The 23,614-nt window shown below is 34.2% G+C and overlaps 1 protein-coding gene across 1 annotated transcript in view; it reads right to left on the bottom strand.

The window, feature by feature from the left end:
- APC7 (anaphase-promoting complex subunit 7) overlaps positions 1-23,614 on the bottom strand; it is a 51,031-nt gene that overhangs the window by 8,123 nt on the left and 19,294 nt on the right. The window contains exons 6-14 of the mRNA XM_089232201.1: positions 23,167-23,283; positions 16,692-16,779; positions 7,734-7,829; positions 5,787-5,875; positions 5,092-5,206; positions 4,572-4,713; positions 1,800-1,900; positions 991-1,035; positions 772-884 (exon numbers count right to left, since the gene is read on the bottom strand). Of these exons, the coding sequence (XP_089088327.1) occupies positions 772-884; positions 991-1,035; positions 1,800-1,900; positions 4,572-4,713; positions 5,092-5,206; positions 5,787-5,875; positions 7,734-7,829; positions 16,692-16,779; positions 23,167-23,283 (906 nt within the window). The remainder of the gene's footprint in view (positions 1-771; positions 885-990; positions 1,036-1,799; positions 1,901-4,571; positions 4,714-5,091; positions 5,207-5,786; positions 5,876-7,733; positions 7,830-16,691; positions 16,780-23,166; positions 23,284-23,614) is intronic.

Here is a 23,614-nt window from a genome sequence, read left to right as displayed (position 1 = left end):
CATATACTTTGCATGCCTCCAAAAAACAGTTGGTGTTACAACGAGTTGATGCTATATAGGGTTTTCTACATTATAATCCCTATATGGAAATTTGTGGTGGTAAGTGGGGTTGGTGCTACAATGGGGAAGGGGGCAGTATAACGGGGTTAGACGGCATATAAGCTCTAAGGAGGGAATATTCTATCTTCTTTCACAACTTAGAGGTAGTGCACTCATCTGGCATGCGAGAAACCAGGGTTCAAGTCTCAGTGAGGGCAGAGATGAATTTTCCTTTCCTGAACATTAATATCTATTCACACAGCCAGTTTTTCATATGTATTGTATTTTTCTACTAGTCAATGAGTCATACTTTAAATTACTGACATTAACTAATATAGGAACTAATGCATCTCTGAACATCCCTTATCTAGTCATTTTTAACTCAAGGCTGCATACTACTTCATAAAGCACCAACTCTGGCCATATTGCTATATTGAAATTTACTGCCATTAATGAGATGAGTTGGAAATGAAGGCACTGTCTATTGGTGGTCACCTTGAGTTCGTTAGGGAAAATATTTTGTCTATATCCTCTCTCGAGTTCGAACCCAGGACCGTGACAGCAACCTTCATGGTGGTAGATGAGCTTCTTACTACCACGCCACTTAGACGCTCAAGGCTACATACTGGGTCAGTAGTTCCAAAGACCTAGCACAGTGACATGAGCTCTAAAAATTTTCCACAACATTCCATATAAGATATTCTCATGACACAAACTCAAAGCAAAACTCACAATTCGATTCCTTTTTCATACATCCTTTCCTGTTCATATATCGCAGCTAATTGATAAACAGCATTTAGATACATCGGATCTTGCTTCAGAGCTTTTTCTAAAAGTGATTTAGCCTGTAAAATGTAAAAATAAAATAAGGTTGAATGCTATCAATAAATAGGAGTTGACGTAGAATAAGGTTAAAACCTCAGATAACAAATCAAAAGAATGAAACCTTACCTTTTCAACAGAAACAGGATCTTTCATCAACACTGAAGCATAGAGCTATAAAACAAATATATATATATAAATAACAGCCAAAACTGTAAAACATGATTAATGCTCAACGCGTCAAAGAACTTGAAATTCAAATCGGGATCCATTTTCATAAAATTTATCAATGGTCATCATTTCAGTCAATTTTACAAGACCATGTCTTCTAAATTAACATAATTTCTTTCAAACTGAACAAAATTCTGGTCCTATCAAAATGGACAGTTTTCTATTGAGTTGTGCTGAAAGTGTGAGTGTATGTACCCTAACAGTCTGAGTGAGTATCTAGTGTTGTGCTGATTTTTTAGAGCTATCATCTACATTTCGAATTGTGAATGAAGTGTAATGATTGAATATTCATACCGTTGTAGGCCTGTTGCTCTTTGTGGTAAGACTTTTTAATGGGCTGAATTACACAGTGGAACCTGTATGAAACAGAACATAGAGAGATTGAAATAATTATAGACGAGTTTCTATTTATAAAGGTGTACATCAAAGTACTAATCATCCATAGGACTATCTTTTGATTTCATTCAAGACAGGTTTCTGTATCACACAGTGAGGTCACACATAGGTGTAACTGTATTAGTATAGCTAAAGAGAAGAAAATTATGTGAGATCTAACCCCAGTTGTTCAGAATTATGATTTGTTGGAGAATAATATTATTATGGCTATAAAACTATTGAATTGTTTTTGCACGACAGGTCAAAACCTGAAAATTTGTTACAAATGAAGAGAAATACAAACACATTCCAAACAAGGATTGATTACTTACAGTCAAAGCTCTTGCTGAATGCCCCAACTGTTTACATGCTGTGCTTGCCATCGCAATAGCTTCTCTCGTTCTATGTAAGGCCAAGTAACAATCTACCAAACCTAAAAATAATGAAAACTCAAAATGTATCATATGCATAAACATGTCTGTGACTACTAACATAACAATTTAGAAAGCACAATGCACAAGTCCTTTCATCTCTAAGAGCAATGTGCTATGTGCTCAAACAAAACTAAAAAACTCACTGATTATTAGCCCATTTGTAAGAAATTATAGTGAATGGAAATTTTTTAGTGTTACACACAGCTGTAACTATTTATCAATACGGTATCTAAATTTTTTAATGAATAAAAAAAAGATTATCTGTTTTTGAATTTATATCTTGGCTCTATGCATACAACTACATTCTGTACTTCAGCATTAATTTTTTTTCTTCTTCTTTATTTTCAATACGCAAGTTGTATGGTTAATAATTTTGTGATTCATAATCTCTGGACATTAACAAACATCAACACCAATGAAGAGAGAGTTCCCGGCTAAGGAGCCGACAGACCTTAGGACATTTAAATTCAATAGTACCTTGATTTCCCAATGCCAAATTTTAACTAGGGTAGAAAAATTTTGAAATTTTATTGAATGTGGAAGAGAGCCAGCATGAAATTATTGCTCAGATAGCACAAGGTTGAGGGTAATGTTATTTGTAATTAGAAAAGGGTAATGATATGAATATTTAAGTTAAAATTATTCGGATTACTCAAACTCATTTTAAATGAAAAGCCGTCTTTAATAACGAGAAACAGAAAGCAATGATTGACTGTTGTGATAATGACTAAGAAGCCTAAATTTTCTTGCTTTACTTATAGTCAAAACCAGGGGTGTACGACGTGTTTGGAAACTTGTGTGGGTGTTTGCCTTGATCTTTACTTGGGGAATTTTTATTCCTGAACCAATTTAGTAGGTGCTCAGACCCTTACCATAAATAACAGTGAGTGCTCAAGCACCTACAGCTCTGATGCCACTGGTAAGAACCTTTGACTCTGAAAGACCTTAAAAAAGATTGAATTCAGGAACTATGATCAATGAATACAAGTCAAAAAGCTGTTTGGCTTATTAGTGAATATATACTGCTTAAATTTCAGGCATAAAATTATGTTGGTTCAGGAAAAATTCCTAACTTGCATGTACAGAAATCATGTGTGGCTTGTACAGTAACTTTATACAGTGATACCTCTGCCAGTAAATGCCTCAACTTATGAATTTTCTGGCTAACAAAGATTTTTTTCCATGACTTTTCTGCCTCAGCTAAGGTACATTTTCATTGATATTAATATTAATGCACAGCTAACATAAAACAGCCACGTCATAAACCAAGTTTTCGCACCAATGATCATCAGAATTGCTGTCACTTCATTTCCAACCCATCTCATTAATGGCAGTAAATTGCAATATAGCGATATAGCCAGAGTAGTGGCTTGGTGTAGCTTGATGCTAAGAGCAGGGGTGGGAACTCTGCGCCAATAGTGTATTTTTGTATTTTTCTGCGCCAAATAACAAATTTTGTTTCAGTATGCCCGGAATTTCAGAAAGGACGGCAAAAATTTTTGTTCCTGCTTGCCGCGAAACGATTCTTTCTAAGAGCGTGTTTTATTCCACTGTATGCCTTATTTAAACTATCAGCCTTTCCATCGCGAAACCCCGATAACATCCGTGATCGTGCAACTGAAGATGGTTTGCAATGGTCTTTCAGCTTTAAAGCGCAAATGCGAGTCACACAGTTGCCGTTTAAAAAAAGTTGCCACTGGAAGCAGCAGAAATTACTGTAGTCGATCTTCATTGCGTCAAATCCCGATGTTTCGTGAAAAATTTTTTCACTGCGGGAGTAAAAAGTGCATTTCTGCCGAATTATGAATGCTAATTTAGAAACTTTGCCGAATAACGAGTGTCGGATCACCAATATCGCCAAATAATGAGTGCTTAATCGCCAAACGTCCTGTTGATTCTTCCTAAATTCTCTCCCATTTTACAACAATTTCTGTCCGAGTATGAAAAAATTGAAAACTTATATAAAATTTTTAGCCCATTCGAAGTGCTGCAGTTCCAGACAACCAATATAGTGCCCTCAGTAAGCAAAAATCATCTTAGACTGGTGTGAAAAATTTTATGACAGCCACTCTTTCAAACAAGGTGTCAAAAGCCTGAAACACCAAAAACAAAAAACAAGCTGATGAAAAGATGTTTGATAACAAAAGACAGTGCAGTTGTTTTATTTTGAAAAGGGGTGAGGGTTAATGAAAATATTCTTGTTAATTTCCCTGCTCCAATTTATAAATATCTGCTCCGAATCCTGTATTTTGCTGCTCCAAAACTGCTCAGAATCCTACATTTTGCTGCTCCAAAACTGCTCAGAATCCTATATTTTGCTGCTCCCAACTGCTCCGAATCCTGAATTTTGCTGCTCCAAAGCTGCTCCGAAATGGACTTTGTCACTTCCCACCCCTGTAAGAGTCTTGCACTGGAAGAAAAGGTGCTCTGAAAACATAATCTCCCTTTTTTTTAGCTCGCAATAAAAAAACAATAATTGTTTTTCTTATAATCACACGAATGAAACATAAGAAACTTTGAATAGGGCATGAATGACTCTGTAGTAGTAACTTCTGAAAAAATGCAAAAAACCCTCAAGACTAACAATTTTCTGAAATAAAAGAGCTAATTTGTTAATGCACCGCTTATCTATAAAATTAAACTTTGTGCCATGCAATAAAAATAATGAACCTTTGTGAGCTTCATATCGATATGGGGCAAGCTTATATGCTTCTCCAAAGTGAGTGATCGCTTCTTGTGTCTTTTTGAGTTCGAGGAGAAGATTGGCTTTTAATAACAGAGCCTCTACATGCCTTTGGTTGATCATGCAGGCCTAATTTGAAAAATAATTTGATAAAGAACATCACTTGAGTAAAAAAAAAATATATATATGTATCACGAACAAAGTGTTATAGGCAAAGCATCAAACTTATCTTTTCATATATACCAGAATATAAATAATGTACACTAGATGTGATATTCATGATAAATTTTAAATGCTTATTTCATCAATAACCAGAGAACTTATGTAGTGTTTATCTTAGAAAATGAATGACTTTCTCAATTATAAATAAAACACGGACTGTAAACATTACTGTACATTTCAAACTTTCAAAGGTTCCTGCCATCCGAGATTGATGATGAGTTCCAGAAAGAATTCAAAACAATTGCCAACATTTTTTATGAATGATGTGGGAAATAGAAAATTTACCTTTTGAGCAAAGTTTACAGCTCGGTTGCCTTTCTTGGTTACATAGCACAGGTACGCTAACACAATCCATGGCTCAGGTACAGAATCACTAATAGCAATCATGTGTGAAGACAAGCTGGAATGAATAAAAATTTTCATATTTTAAACTTAATTGGATTACAAGATATATATGTTTGATAACCAGAAGTTCAAACAAAGCAATAACCAATTTGCTTTCAATCAGCGGTTTTTAATGAGCATCTATAAGCTGTACAGGGTGTTGATTTAATAGTCAAAACTTCAGAAGACATGATTATTTATACCAAACCCACCAATATTTGTCACAGAATATTTAGTTGCAAATGCACCTAGGAATCAGAAATGAAAAGATGCAGTTGTGCAAGCATTTTACACCAGTTGGGTACTGGAGCAAATGAAAATCATAAATATGGTCATGACAGAAGGGCATTTCTTTTAACCATTACTGGGATACTGATTGATTAACGTTAAAGAATTTTCATGCAGTTAAATATTGTACAGGTATTGAAGCTTTATTTCAACCCCTTGTGGGAAAGAAAAAAATGTAAGACTTTTTGTCACATTCATTTAAAATTCTACAATATTTAAATAATCAAAAGTCATAACTGACATTCATGAACTAAAAATGCATTTTTATTAGCAGATAGAAATGATTTTATAGTTATAAACAGCCTTACATTTCAAGTTCCTTTACTTTCTTCTCTTTAGCAAGTAGCGCTGCATATATGTCCATTCCCTTTAATAGTAATGGGTCTAGCTTATGAGCCTGCAAAGTAATAATCATGCATAGAAGTTTATATGAAAAAAGCAAAAAAAAACTATAATTTTTTTATGCATACTGCTTTTCAAGCAAGAGAAAACTGTTGAATTAAGAAAAAGGAAAACTGCATTCATCAAATAAACTGATAAATTTTGATTAATTAGAGTTTGATACTGTTCAAATTAAGGGAGGAAATGATAATTTTGTAGGGAGTGTCTGAGTCATAAATGACGCAGCTGATACATTAGAAAGAGTGAACTCTTTTGTACTAGGAGCATATATAATCTGCACCATTTTTGCTACTACTTAACTGCATCAACAATTTTTTTGGAATCAGCTTAGGGTTGAAGATTATTGCTCCGGTATTTTACTGGATCCCTCTTTATCTGCCCTTCTCCAATTGAAATAACAAGCAGTTTCCTCCATCCCTGTACTGATTGAAGATGTATTGAAAGAGCTTCTCAGAAGACAAAAATTCAATTATTTCTAAAGTTTATTTCTTTTCCAACGTACTGGTTGGCATCATTATGAGGTTTTAATGTCGCATCACAAATACAATAAAACTCTTCTTTTGTGGACGCTGGCGGGACAAAAAAAAATTTCCATAAAAGAGGGGTGACTGTTAATCAGGGGTTTGAAATACATACTTTTATTATACAAGGGGAAATTATTATTTGGCCGTAACAGAGGGGTGACTGTATTAGAGGGGGTGTCCGTTAAGAGGGAATGTTTTACTGTACTTAATTAAAAGGTTTCTTGCAAGCATTGGCATACGCAAAGGGGGGTTTTGGGGTTCTAACCCCCCCCCCCGAGCCAAGATTATAGTGTTATTTTGCAGGAAAAAACGTAAACCCCCCCCCCCCCCAGAAGAAAAAAAATCTGAAAATCCCCCCCCCCGAGAAAATTCTGCATACGCCTATGCTTGCAAGCTACAAGTCCAAGGCATTTCAAAAGCTGACTGACTTCTCAGTTACAAATCTTAGACTTGCAGCTACCACTGGCATATTATATAGCTTGTCAAATAGCTATAATTTCAGAAAAAAATACCTGAAAATTTATTTTACAAAGTTGACAGTGTATTTTTACTTGGCAAGGGTCCAGATTCCTCAACAGTCTGGCTTCCAGGGACTCTGAAAAGTCAAAGTAGAACAACATCGCTGGCTGGAAATTAATCTTCCAATTCAGTATTCAGTAATGCAACTTATACATACCTCATGATGATGCCAACCACTAGCGATGGGAAACATTGAGAAGAAAATTAACTTGTTTGATTATGCTATACACGTTTGATTGTATTATATTTATTTTATTCCCCTGTTCACTTTATTTAGAATCATTCTTAGATTTCTTTTATAAATATAATTACTTGAGTATTGTGAGTACGCAATATATAAAATTCTGAGAAATGAAGAATTAAAAATTATCACATGCAACATTAACAAGTACCATCTCAACCCAATATGAAAAAACCAATAACAAATGATGTCTGACAATTTCATGCATGTACATGAGCAATCAAGCAGGGTTCGGGAATTTCAAATGACAAGACTGTGAAATTGTGAGGCACCACTGTAGTATGGGAACACACTTCCATGAGAAAAATTTCAATATAAGTTTTATATTCATTGTCTGTTTTATCAGGTTTTTGAGTTATTTCAGCTGAATGGTTCATTATTGTTATTAGCCCTTTATTATGAAAAATGCATCAATAAATGAAAATGTCAGAGTGCATTTATAATTGCATAAGTAATTATTTTACTGCATCTAGATTACATACACTACATACAAATAAATGTCTTTATCTGAAAAACATCAACTACAGATGAATCAAAACAAACAGAAATTGAAGATGACTTCTACTCACTCTTTCAAATACAGGTAGAGCATTAGAAAAGTCACCATTCCAGTAATAGGCTTCTCCCATTGATACTAAAATGTCAACATTGTCCTTTAAATTTGTCTGAAATTGGAAAGTTCACAAAGATAATGGTTTGCAAATGATTTCACAAGAAAAGCAATAAAAATGGAAATAAAAATGTGTGCAATCTATAAACATATAAACAGCAAAACCTTGATATAACGATAGTCTGAAAATCGAGAAAGATATCGTTGTAGAGAGATTACTGCTATATCAAGAGGCAGCAGTTTAACATTAGAGTATAGACATATCCAAACAAGACTTGCAAAAATATTGTTGTATGAGGATTTATTATTACATCGAGTATTGCATTTGCAATAATTCACTGTATGTATAATAAGAACTAGATTCTAATGTGATGCATTGCACACACACGCACACATTCTTAAATTCCATAAAAATAATTTCATATTGACTATATCAAGGTGAAACAAGGGAAGATCACTTAAAATATTTCAGCAGAGGTCATACAATATAATATCTGTTATCTGGCTCTCCTTAAACTGGATCATTCCCTGAACTGGCTTTAAAAATTTTTGTTGCTTACATAAAAATTGTAAGTGCTGTTTTTATGTTACCACAGCATGTACCCGTAATTTCCTGCGCACAATCTGCAAATGCCAATTTCACTACATTAAGAAACAATATCATCATATAGTCTGCAGCAGGAGCATATAATCTGCATGCAAAAAATTTCATTCGTTAATAATGAAATTTTAAGGAATGGAAGGGGTTGTTTGAATAAAAATTTTTAACCTTTCTACTCGAATCTATACACCATCTACAAATCTTTAAAATTATTTTTTGAAAATTATTTTTTCAAATATATGTCTATTCCAACCTCTGAGAGAAGAAAAGCTTCATATAAGACACAGGGGTACATAATCAACAACAGGATTCTGATATTTTTATTAAGTATAATCTGTGGATTACAATGATACATTGGTAAACAAACACTTTGGCTTACAAATTTTTTGGCTAGCAATTATTTTATTTGCGATTATTCTGCCTCAGCTAATGAATACAGATTCTGCTAACAAACATTTTCATTGATACGTATGCATGTGCTAATATAAAATAGTCATGTTATGAGCTGAATTTTTATACCAATCATCGAGTCTGATTAACTCATGTCCACATCAGAATTTTTTCTTAGTTTTTAATCATTTCATGTAAAATGGAAGATTCAGCTAATAGAAAATGCATAGGGGAAAAAAAACCTATGTTTTCAGAGCACACGTTCTTTTAGAGCAAGACTCTTACCATAAAACTGAACAGTATGAACATTGTAGGAGCTTTTTTTTCCCCTATCTGCTTGTATGAGACAGAAATGAGCTAACAAAATTACATATGGATGGGGACACCTAAGAACTCGACTGGGTTGTGTTAATACCAGCTTTAGTAGACTAAATAAAAGTGTGTATTGGTTGTGTACAAGGTGTAAAATAAAAAGATTCTCAGAATATCATCTTCATGTGGAATAAATGGAATAAATTGGAATAAAATGGAATAAATTGGAATAAAATGGAATAAATTGGAATAAAATGGAATAAATTGGAATAAAATGGAATAAATTCTCATTTATTCCATTTTTAAGTTGTTCATTACAGCCTTCAGTCAGTTTTTCCATTTTTTGTAACGGCCCTTGGTGTTTTAAAAACTTATTTTCAAATTTTGGCCATTTCTGGAACGAATCAAATGATTTTTCTATAGAAACCTATCAGACAGGCAGAATTTTTATTGTTAGGCCGTGAGCCTATTACAATGGTGGTGGCATTTGAATATATGTCATACACAGAAGGTAGAGAGACAATACATCAATTTGAGATTGGGGAATAGGATTGCACTGAGTTAGTTACATTCGTGACAAACGTTACAAACAATATATTGAATAAAGCAAGAAAAAAATACATAAAAATATTTAAAACAAAAACACATTGAATAGGAACATAAGAAGATTCTTTGAATAGGAAAACAAAAATACACATATATATCAAAGAGTGCATCGAAATATATTTATGTCTTGGATTCATTTGCATACTCGCTTTCTGTGAGAATAAAAAAAAATTTTTAGTCTTTGAGCAGCTGAAATGAAATTGAAAATTGAGTGATATTGTTTATGAGATAATTTTAAGAGACCATTCAAATCAAAATGACTTATGAGGTTAGAAAGATATTTTCGTCTATATGAATGATAGATTGAACAATTGAAAAAAACATGGTGCCAGGTTTCGAGTTCGTTCAGATTGCACATATTGCAAAAATTGTGGGGAGATATTGCAAAAATTTTTCCATGAAAAAAGATTGAATTATGTTTCATTCTAAGTTGAAAAAGGACTCTTTTCACTGTGATATCAATTTTTGATGTCATGTAATCCTCAACAAATGGATGCGATTTGAGAAACTTATAATGAGGGTGGTTATTACTATTTTCCATAGCACTCATGTCAATTTGGAGATTTTGGTCTACAAGTGTTTGCAGAATCTGTGGCAGAAACTTAACAGCTGTGTTGGGATCCTGAGCAAACCAAACAAACCCAAAGCCAGATTTTTCAAGTAACAGTTTGACGTCTGAAGCCCAGTTAAATTTTGACTCAGTGGACGAGTTGCTATATTGGTGTAAATATGATTTCTTACTAAGTCTAGAGTCCGGCATTTTGAGAATACGTATCCAGAATTTAACAATCAACTTTATAAATGTAATAGATAAAGAGGTATATCCGAGTTCCAATCGCAATATGTAATTTGGAGTATATTTTGACAAATTAAATAGTTTCTTAATAAAAAAAGAGAAGCATTTGTCGAGTTGTAGAAGGTAATGCATTGACCAAATTGGTGAGCCATAGATCAAAACAGAGGTTACCATACCGTTAAATAGTTTAAACCAGCTATAAGGTGAATTAAGTTTGGCTCCCAGAAGAATAGGCCATAATGCATGTATTGCAGATATACTCTTCGCTTGGAAATGATTTTTTGCCAGATGGTATGTTCCAGAGGAAGAAAAGGGAATTCCGAGGTAAGTATAAGAATTAACGGTATCCAATTTTTTATTTTGGTAGAAGAATGTATCGCTTTTGGACTTCTTCCCCCCCCCCCCCCCTTACGGAAGACCAAGACTTTTGTTTTGTTCACATTGACTGTTAGGTTATAGTCCTTACAAAAATTGCTCTAGAATATCAATTTTTCTTCTTAAATTCATAGGGGAGTAATACTGCGCCAGTTTTAATTAAAGTTAATTCTTATACTTACCTCGGAATTCCCTTTTCTTCCTCTGGAACATACCATCTGGCAAAAAATCATTTCCAAGCGAAGAGTATATCTGCAATGCATGCATTATGGCCTACTCTTCTGGGAGCCAAACTTAATTCACCTTATAGCTGGTTTAAACTATTTAACGGTATGGTAACCTCTGTTTTGATCTATGGCTCACCAATTTGGTCAATGCATTACCTTCTACAACTCGACAAATGCTTCTCTTTTTTTATTAAGAAACTATTTAATTTGTCAAAATATACTCCAAATTACATATTGCGATTGGAACTCGGATATACCTCTTTATCTATTACATTTATAAAGTTGATTGTTAAATTCTGGATACGTATTCTCAAAATGCCGGACTCTAGACTTAGTAAGAAATCATATTTACACCAATATAGCAACTCGTCCACTGAGTCAAAATTTAACTGGGCTTCAGACGTCAAACTGTTACTTGAAAAATCTGGCTTTGGGTTTGTTTGGTTTGCTCAGGATCCCAACACAGCTGTTAAGTTTCTGCCACAGATTCTGCAAACACTTGTAGACCAAAATCTCCAAATTGACATGAGTGCTATGGAAAATAGTAATAACCACCCTCATTATAAGTTTCTCAAATCGCATCCATTTGTTGAGGATTACATGACATCAAAAATTGATATCACAGTGAAAAGAGTCCTTTTTCAACTTAGAATGAAACATAATTCAATCTTTTTTCATGGAAAAATTTTTGCAATATCTCCCCACAATTCCTGCAATATGTGCAATCTGAACGAACTCGAAACCTGGCACCATGTTTTTTTCAATTGTTCAATCTATCGTTCATATAGACGAAAATATCTGTCTAACCTCATAAGTCATTTTGATTTGAATGGTCTCTTAAAATTATCTCATAAACAATATCACTCAATTTTCAATTTCATTTTAGCTGCTCAAAGACTAAAAAATTTTATTCTCACAGAAAGCCGCCAGTAACACTGCGTCATCCGCGTACAGCAAGATGTTGAATTGTGTTCCACCAGGGAAAGACAAATCTTTTATTTCTGCAGAATTTAAGCAAATTATGAGGTCATTCAAAAACAATGAGAACAAAATGGGACTCAGAATTTCTCCCTGAAGAACACCAGAGTTAATGTTGAACAACTCAGTGTATCCTAATGAGCAGCGCACCCTTGCGGCAGCTTTCTTGTATATGTCAGCGAGCATGGAAACAAATTTTGCACTAAGATTAAACTCTTGGAGAACCGACCAGAGAATTTGATGGTCCACTGAATCAAATGCGCTCTTGAAGTCAATAAAAGCTGAGAACAGCTTTCCTCTCTTCCGTTTTAATTTGTTTTGAATGAAGTAGTTCAAAACGAACACTTGATCCATGCAGCCATATTCCTTTCTGAAACCTTCTTGTTCCTCAAGGAGAACGTCATATACGTTTAACCAATTATAGAGTCTGGAGTTTAAGATTGATGTAAATATTTTTGTAATTACTGGTATGAGGGAAATTGCTCTAAAATTTTCCGGATTGTTAACATCACCCTTTTTATGTATCAGGGAGATAATTATTTCGATCCAAGATTCGGGTAGATTAGTTGAGGTATAGATTTTATTGAAGGTATCTGTAAGAGTAATCACGGAGGAATCTCCTAAAAACTTAAAAAATTCGGGTTTTAAGCAGTCCCAACCTGCGGCTTTCCCACATTTTAGTTTCTGAATAGCGTTTTTTACTTCATGAAAAGTAATATAGGGATCCAAAATTGGGTCAATTGCACGACAGCTATTATTTAATGGAGGTTCCATTCGTGTTGTATTATTATTCGCTTTGAACGCAGTTGAAAAGTAATTGTGCCATGTTGATATGTTGATTTAAGAATGGAGGGATTTTTTTCTCTTGAATTTTTTGATAACCTCCCAGAAGGATTTCGAATCTCTGCTGGAACAAATTTGGTCGTTTAAGTGCTTGAAATATGCCGCTTTTTTTTTATTGCATAAGTATCTATAAACATTCCGTTGTAGTTTGTATTGCGTAAAATTATGATTATTATAGCACCTGCTCAAAATCCTGGTTGTTTTTCGTAACTCCCTTCAAGCAGTCTGACACTCAACATCGAACCAACCGAAGCGTCCATTCCGTGTATTAAGGCCCTTCGATGACCTTGATTTTTTTATTAACCCATGATTTCTTGCGGTCTGCATCAGAAATGGAACGATTTCTTCGGTGCCGATATCTGGATCAGCGGAAAATCGTGAGTCGATATCGTTCACAAATTTAGAGCCATCTTCACTATTCCAAAAGGATTTTAAAAATCCGGTATTTATATTTGGTTTCGCGAAATAATTAGTATCCATTAAATATAAGGTTGCTCTAATAGGGAAATGATCGGAACCGAGTTTCGGGATAACCTCAAATTCAACTGTTTGACGGTACACATTTGCAGATACAATAATATAATCAACGACACTAGCACCATTTTGATTAAAGAAGGTGAAATTACCTGGGTTGTCTTAGGGAAAAGTGCCATTCAAAATAAATAAATTATTTAACATGCAGAGCTCATTCAGGAGCTTACCTCTATGGTTTAAGATAAGGTCGTTTGATCTGTGATGAATGAGTTCATCATAAAAGAAAGAGGGATTAAGAACATATGGATTACCAATGCGAGCGTTCAGATCACCCATGATAATAATGTTTTCACAATTAAATGTATTTATGAAAATAAACAGGTCCTCAAAATCTTTGTCGAAATTGGGGTAGGGCGGAAAGTAGCAGGATACAATGTGGAGTTTTCTAAAATCAAAATAATCAGCTGATAAAAAAATGAAAAGATTAGTAATTTTTAAAATGTTAATATTTGTTAATTTATTCTGATCGTATCCAAAAATTAGGCCTCCACTGGGTCTACCAATACGTGATCTAGACGCCAGACTTTGGATAATTTTATAATTCTGCATTTGGGTTGGCAATTTAAATTCCATAGTATGCCAGGTCTCTACAAGTGAAAAAAAATCGCAATCCATGAAATCATTCCAGAAATCAGGATATTCATATTTGTTATACAGTCCAGCAATATTAAAGTGCAAAATATTTCTGGGGATCTTGTTGTTTGATACACTATTGGGACACTCAATTTTTTCCAAAGTTATAAAGTTTTGATTAGAATTTGATTCATCATTATAATTACAAGGGTCTATATTGCAAACAGGCCAGCCATAATTTATAAATTTGAATTCTGTACTTTAACTATGCCTGAACATTCCGGATTACAGATAAAAGTCTCGTTATCTATTATTAGTTTCTCCATGAACATTTTTGCACTCTTACCCTGTGTGACCGCCTTTTTTCTTTCAACGTTCAGCAGACTCCTTCTCTTTCTCACGGCCGGTGAATAATCCTGGGAGACCGATATACCAAGGGATTTCAAATCCTTCCATTTTTGCAGGATTGTATTGTGATCATCCGTGGAGGGTATACGAGCGATGATCGGAGCCAGTTTTTCACTTGTAGATTTTCCTATCCTGTATGCCCTGTCGATGTGCACACGGGACACTCCCACTTTTCCGCATAAGTTCTTGATTTTGACTTTACACACATCCCAGGTTTCAGCGGATTGATCACAGGGAACCCCGAAAAACACCAGATTATCACGACGAGAACGGTTTTCAAGGTCGTCGATTTTTGATTTTAACTCGATTATATTTTGATCGTGATCCAATCGATGACGAAGTTCTTGTATTTCAGCAGCCATTTTGACATTTTCAGTACGGAGGTCATCTCTCTCTCTCGTTTAGCCACTTCCAAGTCCATCAGAATTCTTGACAGCGAGTTTTCAACCGATTCAAATCGTCGTGACAAATCGGCAAGCTCTCCAGTATTACGCAGTGCAAAAGTTCTCAGCTCTATAAGTAGATCTCTGTCACTCTGATTCGCATCATCAGAGACAGCAAGAGTAGCATCAGGTGATGAATTATGTCTGGGACGTTTTGAAAGATTGTTCGAAGACAGATCAGCAAGGTCAGGAGGTGTTCTGTCAAGTTGACGTTGAGAGTGAAATATTTCGTCGATCTTCATTTCTTCAGAATTTTTGTTATTTTTCGCCATTCTGGTCATCAGCTTATGATCGATAGAGACGGATCAACATTGAGGGCCAGGATTCAAATTCAATATTATAAGTGTTTAAAAGATTGTATAAAAAATATATCTTCCGTTTAAAAGCTATTTAAAAAAAAAAAAAATTCAAAAATGGCGTTGGAGAGAATAAAATGAGCGTCCTTCTCTCATGAAGGCTAGTGTTGCCACCCCTAACTCCAATCCAATAAAATAGTCATGTTATGAGCTGAATTTTTATACCAATCATCGAGTCTGATTAACTCATGTCCACATCAGAATTTTTTCTTAGTTTTTAATCATTTCATGTAAAATGGAAGATTCAGCTAATAGAAAATGCATAAGGGGAAAAAAAACCTATGTTTTCAGAGCACACGTTCTTTTAGAGCAAGACTCTTACCATAAAACTGAACAGTCTGAACATTGTAGGAGCTTTTTTTTCCCCTATCTGCTTGTATGAGACAGAAATGAGCTAACAAAATTACATATGGATGGGGACACCTAAGAACTCGACTGGGTTGTGTTAATACCAGCTTTAGCAGACTAAATAAAAGTGGGTATTGGTTGTGTACAAGGTGTAAAACAAAAAGATTCTCAGAATATCATCTTCATATAAATTCTCATTTTTTCCATTTTTAAGTTGTTCATTACAGCCTTCAGTCAGTTTTTCCATTTTTTGTAATGGCCCTTGGTGTTTTAAAAACTTATTTTCAAATTTTAGCCATTTCTGGAACGAATCAAATGATTTTTCTATAGAAACCTATCAGACATCATGTTTTATCTAGCAAGCATGATTCGATTCCAGAAAGAATCATCTTTGTTAGCTGAGGTATCATTGTATAGGAAAATACTGCAATCAGTAATTTGTAGTATGTTAAGTCCCCTATTGGCTAAATATGTGATATAATATTTCTCAATGTGAGTACATACCTAACATATTCAATATATAAAAATGAGTAGATTATTTTGTGTTGGTTTCAATCTTTCTTGATAAACATAAAATTCTCTAATAGGAATGTGACCATTAGTCCCAGTTAGGCTGGATAAAAGAGGTTCCATATGTGTATGCTACTGGCTGATATCTAGGCTAAGAAATGTTTTAGTTGATATGCATGCACACACTAATGCAGCTGTGCTGAATTTTCCTGCCTTTGTCATCAGAATTATTGTCAATCAAGTTCATTTATACTTGCCACATTCCAGATAATAGCTATATTTCTCTTTGGGGAAGCTTTCGAGTCATTTCAATATATTTCAGTAAAATTAATATATACGCTAAAACTATTTTTTTTAGAAAAACCTATACTTCATCCTTTTCAGTGCACACTGTTACACTTACTTTTAAATTTACAACTTATCTCTAAATTTTGGGCTGAAACCAGAATGAATTAAATAATTTCCAATAGAAATCTGTGGGGAAACTGTTTCTGTAAATACAGATTTTGGAGATATGTGATTTCAGAAGAAATTATCTTCATTAGCCGAGGTATCACTGCATATGCAATATAACTTTGAGTATTATTAGATGTAGAGCAAACAGTCAAGTGACTTACTTTCATATCAATTTGTTTAAAAGCACAAATGGCCTGGCTAAGTTCTCTAGCATGAAGATGTGCATGGGCTTTAACCCATGTCGAGAACCTAAAAAGAAATATAATGTATTTCAGTGAAAATATAATATCATATCTAACTATGTTCATAGTTAAGCACCCATTAAGGAACTTGATATAAACTTTTAGTAAACAAAAATATTTGCAATTAATATCTGCAGCAATCTTCTCTAAGTTATCTATCATGAACACAACTACTGATACTTCGGAGCAGTTTCAGGTATTATTTGCTGGGACAAGTCTGCGTGTGAATTGCAGCTCATGCAAGGATGTACCACAATTTCCCCCCTAAATTTGTCTCAAAAGTACAGTTGAAAGTTGCATATCCTGTGTGCATACATACACTGATAAAGCCAACATAGGAAAAGTAGAAAAATGTGACTTTTCTGTGCCCATATTTAGTTAGAAGTAGGTAAGAATAATTTTCACAAGAAGCATGTGCAATGACAAGCAATTAGCATCCATCCTTAGTTCAATTTTTCAAGAGAAAGCAAAAGAAAAACTGTGATTTTCAAGAATTTTGTTGATGTTATAGCAAAAGCTTCCTGATTTTGCACTTTCTATAAACGAAAATTTTTTGTGTCTTTAGCATCAGCTGTTTAGATAATCACTTGAAAATTACTAGTAAAGGTGAGATTCTCGTTATACGACATACTTGTTATAACAGACTTTCACTATACCTATTTAAAAACAAAAGTGATGAAAATAATAATCACGAATGCATTTCTAAGGCAAACATATAAGTATTTTGTTATATATACTTTATGTATGGCCGGAAAATAAACTTAATGCACTTAGAAGGTAAAAGCAAGCAAACACCCACTTTGCTAATATAAATAAATCAATCTCCACATACATTTTCATTTGCTATTTCAAAAAAAGATGGATCAAATTTTAACACCACCCAAACAATCATTTTTTGTCATGAAATGCCAAGTCAGAAATGAAGCACAGACATTAAAGAAAACTACAAGCATGTATTTCATGGTACCAAAATGAGTGTGTTGCGCCTCCTCTAATGGCTTTATATCTATATATATAAAATTGATTTTCTGTGTGTGTGTGTGTATGTTCTCTATACAAATCTACAATTTTAGATCTATCGTCACCAAATTTTGCATATATACCAAATGGGACCCGACTTGAACGATAGGCTACTTTAAAATTTCGTCAGACCAGGGCAAATGCCCCAAATGGGAAAAAAACTGTCCGGCAACAATGTTTTTTGGGCCTCAACAATCACTTTCCGAACGTTTACTTTGGTTACCGTGGTTCCCTAGCAATGCGTTTCAGACGTGTATATGCCTTTACAACGGTTTGCCACTTCTTTAATCCTGTTAGTATATGTATAATAGTTTATGCCTTTATAATGGTTTGCCAATACTTACAATACTACACAATAATACTATTCAATACAATTACATTTCAATACTCTCAGTAGTGAGGCTTTTTTGAATAGACGTCATAATCATCATTAGCATCGCTTTGAGGGTCAGGAAAAGGGTGGGACTCATAGAAATCACTGTTAAAATTGCCTATTTTACTGTAGAAATGCTGAAATTTGGTGGGGTTTTCCGCCACATCAATAATTTTAAAAATTGTATAGAATTCCCGATTTCTGAAATATTGTGTTTGCTCAGAGGTATACTAAGCCCAGGAGATTGAATATGAAGTAATTAGCCATACCTTCTTTTGAGTTGGGTATTCATGTAATAACATTGATTTCAACTTTTTATTTATATCTTCTGAAGAATGAAAATTAATATCTCCATATTATCTTCTGATATTCAACTGCATCAATTCATATAGTTTAGGTTGTTTTAAAATTAGTTATGAGCCCGTGAAAAGTACATCGAAAAAATTCCACAGCTTTAATTAAGCATTTTTGAAAGCTGAAACAGGCAGATAATTAACTTGAAGTTTGGGGGGGGGGGGATATAAATACATAGCGCCCCTTAAAAAAGGAAAGAAAAGATATATTCATTTCTATGTTTCTTTAAATCTAGATTTGTTTATTTCATGAGTCGCACAGGAAGTCGCCATATTGGTTAACTTAGACACGGTTTGCATGTCTCTCAAAGAAAGAGGGAGATATCACGTGTTTCTAACAGCCTCATTAAAGAAAACCCGGGCAGCGCCGGGTATAATAGCTAGTACTATAATAATTTTAGTTAGTCACATCTATTGTGAAACATCCTGTATATTATTATTACCAATATACTATTTTATTATCAACATAAGACAAACATTCCCATATCTTCATTTTTTGACATGATCTAAATCTATTTCAATCATACTTCTAAATCTAAATTTACTTCAGTGCATATTTCCCGAAAAATAAGTTTTTCATCAGCAAAACCAAGGTATCTTGTTTCAATGAAAGCCTTTTATTCCGGCAATGACAAGCCCAATGATTCTGTGAAGCTCACTTATCAATGAAATACAGTTTTCATTCCCCTCCCCAACTCAACTGACAGGAAGCGGAGATAGCTTCTATACACATTTTGATTACAGGGGAAAAGAATCACAGTTTGAAGTGGATGAGTTTTCCTTCTCTTCGTCTAACTGAAGGCACTGAAAGAATATACGTACAGTATACAGCGACAAACAAGTTTTGACGTGAATACATTCTTTGTGCCTTCATGTGGTAGGTACTGACATAATGAAATTGGTATCATCAGATTTATCTTTGGAATAGCTAAAAGATGATATCAACATTGTTTATTTGCACTGCAAACAGGGTTGGTAAAAAAAACGGTTATTTTGAAAAAAACCAAAAACCAGATTTTTTTTGGTTTAAATAGCATTTACATGAAAAACAATAAAATTTATGAAAAATCATTCAAACATCTAATAATTAAAATAAAATGTTTATAAATGTATAATTAACACTATTTCTATATTAATTAATGAATAATATTTTTACATTTTAACAAAAACTAACTTTGTAATTCAATTACTTTACAGCTTAACTCAAGGAATTATTTTGTGTTTGAGAATTCTCTTAGTGATGTTATTAACCAAATAATAAAGATGTTTTCTCCAGTTACCTTTAATATGCTTAATTAAGAAGCTATTTTGCAACAACTTTGCTAAAAACTAAGTAAATACAATGTGTTTAATGAAGCATAATTAATGCAGATTAATTAGCAATGATTTATGATATACAGGGAGGCAATATTCAAAACACTGTGAAATAAAAACCACTGGTCAGAATGACTGAAAAATTTGCATAATATTCCCGAAATAATAGAATTTTGTATGGCAAAGCAGAGAAAAATACTTAAAAATAAGACGACATTGCACTCGTCTGATTCATGGAAAATTTGCTCAAAGAAAGGAAACAATATCCAGTCAGGACAAAATAATAACTTAATTAGTATCGTAATGATTTCAAGATTCATGAAAACATCATAAAAATGAAGTCATTGAACAAGCAACTACAATTTACATAAGAAATGTTAAATATGTTGATCATTGTGTCCTGACTACGAGGCTGAAGAGCAGAAATGCCTGTTCAACAACAGATCAGAGTACGTAATAAGGCGAAATAGACCTATAAGTCTGGGGTTAGGGTATGATGATGTCAGTTCATACATATGCATTAGATCTGTTGGTTCAACCTTTGATCCTGGGGGTGGGGGGGGGGGGGGGTCAGGCATGGTAATGATGTGGATGTGTTTTCAATTCCCCAAAGTCTGCAATTTGACCATCGTATATAACATTTTGAGGTGAACATAACAACTCCACCCAAAGCCGAAAGTTGCAAGGAATAAAATCAGGTGAACATGGCAACCAGGTGCCGTCATCCTGTTATTGTCAAAATGGTTTCTCAGCAGCTGCTTTGCTCTTGTTGCTATCCACACACTGATGCAGTTGTAGTGCCAAATTGATGTGGATGCACAAAATAGATTATACCGCTGGCCAAGTACAGCATCATCTACAAGTACATTTTTACGGTTTTCTCCTTTTGCTAAAAAAAATTCCATTGCTTCAGAAGTATCCATGAAAATTTTAGTCATTTTGGCGATTTGTTCTTATTGTATAGTGTTTTGGAATCAGAACTTTATAATCACCCTATATATAACTGATTATTTTTCATAAATCACTTACTACTACGCAGTAGAGCCTTGATTAATTGGGAGTAATGGTGAAAGTATATATATATCTAACCTATTGAATATCAAGCCTGGTGGTGATGGTGATATACAGCAGGAGATGTACTGCTTCTAATGGAAAGAAAATGGAAATGTCTGTGAGGTAAAATTAATCATCCTACACTGGCCTTTGTCCTTTAGGAGCAGCTGGTGTGGTTATTATGTGGTCATGCTAGGGCAGATCACCTGCCCTAGCATGATGGTAAAGTCACTATTGTTGCTGCTTCTTTGTGAGAGGAACCCCCCCCCCCAAAAAAAAAAAAAAAAAAAAAAAAAAAAAAAACACCAGCCTGTGAGATAATCCTTCACTACATTTAGATGTGTGATGCAATCCTCATGGGTGAATTTGCTAAAGATAAACCATCAGAATGCATCCCAAGGTTAGGAAATGCAGTAAGAACGACAAATTTTGGCTATTAATAAACCAATATCATATTTTGCAAGGTAAAAAAACTATATTTAGGCCACATTTATGTGATTTTTGAAATTTTTGTTTATAAAAAAATCACTTTGTGGTAAATACTTAAAACCATTGTGGTTTAAACCAAACAACCCTGATTGCAAACTTTTCAAGATACAGATTAAAACAATTTTATTGCGAATGTGGGCCGCAAGTCTGGTACTGACCGGAAACAGTATTAAAATCAGAGTGGCATCATTGGATTTGTCTTTGAAATATGTATCAGATGACACCATTGGCTTCCATTTGAATTGTGAAGCTCTTGAGATATAGTGTGAAACAATTTGGTTATGAAAGCAAGATGTGAGCCTTGTGCCCAGACTGGAAAAGGTACTACAACAACCAAAATACAATCATTGGATTTGTCTTAGAAATGTCTATCTTTAGAAGTATTCAGTGAGACGTTGAATATAATGAGGAGATAGTTGCGAATTTCATCGGTGCAGAATTTTAGGATATGATTGGGGATCCAATCTGGGCCAGTAGAGTAGGGTTTTAGTCTTTTTAGAAGATTCAGGAGACTGGCTTTAGAAAAGGAGATGGGACAGGAGTTATGAAGTGAATCAAAAAAGATGTATTGGGGGGGAGGTGTAGGATCAGAGGAAAAAACAAAAGAGAAGGCCCGGTTAAATACGGAGGCAAGATCAAGGGGAGAGGTTAGGTCCGAGTTGGAAGTTTTGAGCGAGGAGGCACCTGCTGATTTGGGGCGGAGAAAATTCCAAAATTTTGAGGGATTTGTTTTGAGATAAGAAGGCAATGAGTGGGATAGGTAGTTGGATTTGTGGCAATAAAAAGATAAGGTCTTTGAGGTTACGAGTGGAGATCAAGATTTTGTTTCTGAGAGTAGAGGAGACATTAAATTTGAGTTTAGAGACGTCTCGTCGAATTCTTCTTATGAGATGGATAATGTCACGGTTGCTCCAAGGGTTAAAAAAACTTTTAGATGAGGAGCACTTGGTAGGAACAGTGGCTTTGCATTTATCTATAACAGTTTTGTATTTACTCCAGAGACGTTGAATATCGTTAGAAGAGGAGATGAATTCTGGAAAGTGGGTACAAAGGATATTTTGCATGAGAGGGTAGTTGGCCTTGTTAAAGTTGAGTTTTCTGGCGCGATAAAAAGGAGGGATGGTATGATGAAGAAAGAAATCTAAAAAAGGGATTTTGTGGTCGGAACAGCCATCAAAAACTGAAAAATTGGAAACCGGAATTTTGTTGGAAACTGCAATTAGGTCCAATGTGGAGATTGAGTGATTGGATATTTTTGTGGGTTCCAAGATGGTTTGGACGAGGTTAAATTTTAGGAAAATGTCAAGAACTCTATTGTTAATACCATGGTTTCCCGAGAGGGACTGCATTTTATGCCAATCTATACCGGGTAGATTCCAATCACCGGCTATAATTAGAAGATGAGAATTATGAAATCGGTCCAGTATTGTTTCAAGTTCAATGAAGTAGTGAGGGTCCGAGGCAGGGGGTATGTAAAGGGAGAAAATTGCAATGGGAATGCAGTTGTGATGATGCCATTCGGCACCGACAATTTCAATATTTGATTCAAGAGGGATTTCAATTAGGGGTATAGAACTGTTGAAAACAAGGGCTACGCCTCCTCTGCATGTGTTTCTATCTTTACGAAAGGCAGAAAAATTCTGTGGTAGAAATTCGGTATTATATTACTATGCAACCAAGAAAATGAACAAACCCATTAAAGGGTTAAAAAAAAGACTGACAGTTCAGAGAATTTTTAGTTCTTTTTTGAATGAAGAAAATTATTTTTCTTTTTTTGAAAAAGAGTATTTACCACTCAATACTGGCGATGACAACAGAAGTTCCATTCAGCATAAGTGAAGCAACTTCTGCTCCTTTCACTCCAAGAACTAAAAGGTCCAAAGCAGCATCAATTGCAAGAGGACACTCTCTGCAAAAGGAAAAATATACAAAAATAAGAAATATGGGTATAAAGAAATTTAATGATCAGAAACATAGAGTAGACTCTTGTACAATAATTTTTAATAATCATATACCTACAGGCAAACTTGGTTTATTTGAATTTTTAAATGCTTCAAATTTTTGGAATTTTTCTTGAGTTTTCTATTCAATTCAATGTTGAAATTACTTGCTGAATTCAATTTTTTCCCTTAATGACAACATAGAATATTGTTATATTGAGGTTTCACTGTACATAGATGATTCATGAATTAAGGTAACATTAGATTGCACATTATCACACCTTTAAAATAATTTGGAAG

Source organism: Pholcus phalangioides, unplaced genomic scaffold (assembly GCF_987345545.1).
Source record: "Pholcus phalangioides strain wild (caught in Gottingen) unplaced genomic scaffold, Ppha-v1.0 ptg000005l_1, whole genome shotgun sequence".
Taxonomy (NCBI): Eukaryota; Metazoa; Arthropoda; class Arachnida; order Araneae; family Pholcidae; genus Pholcus; species Pholcus phalangioides.
Note: the sequence above shows the minus strand (reverse complement) of the source record. Positions and strands in the feature narration are given on the sequence as shown.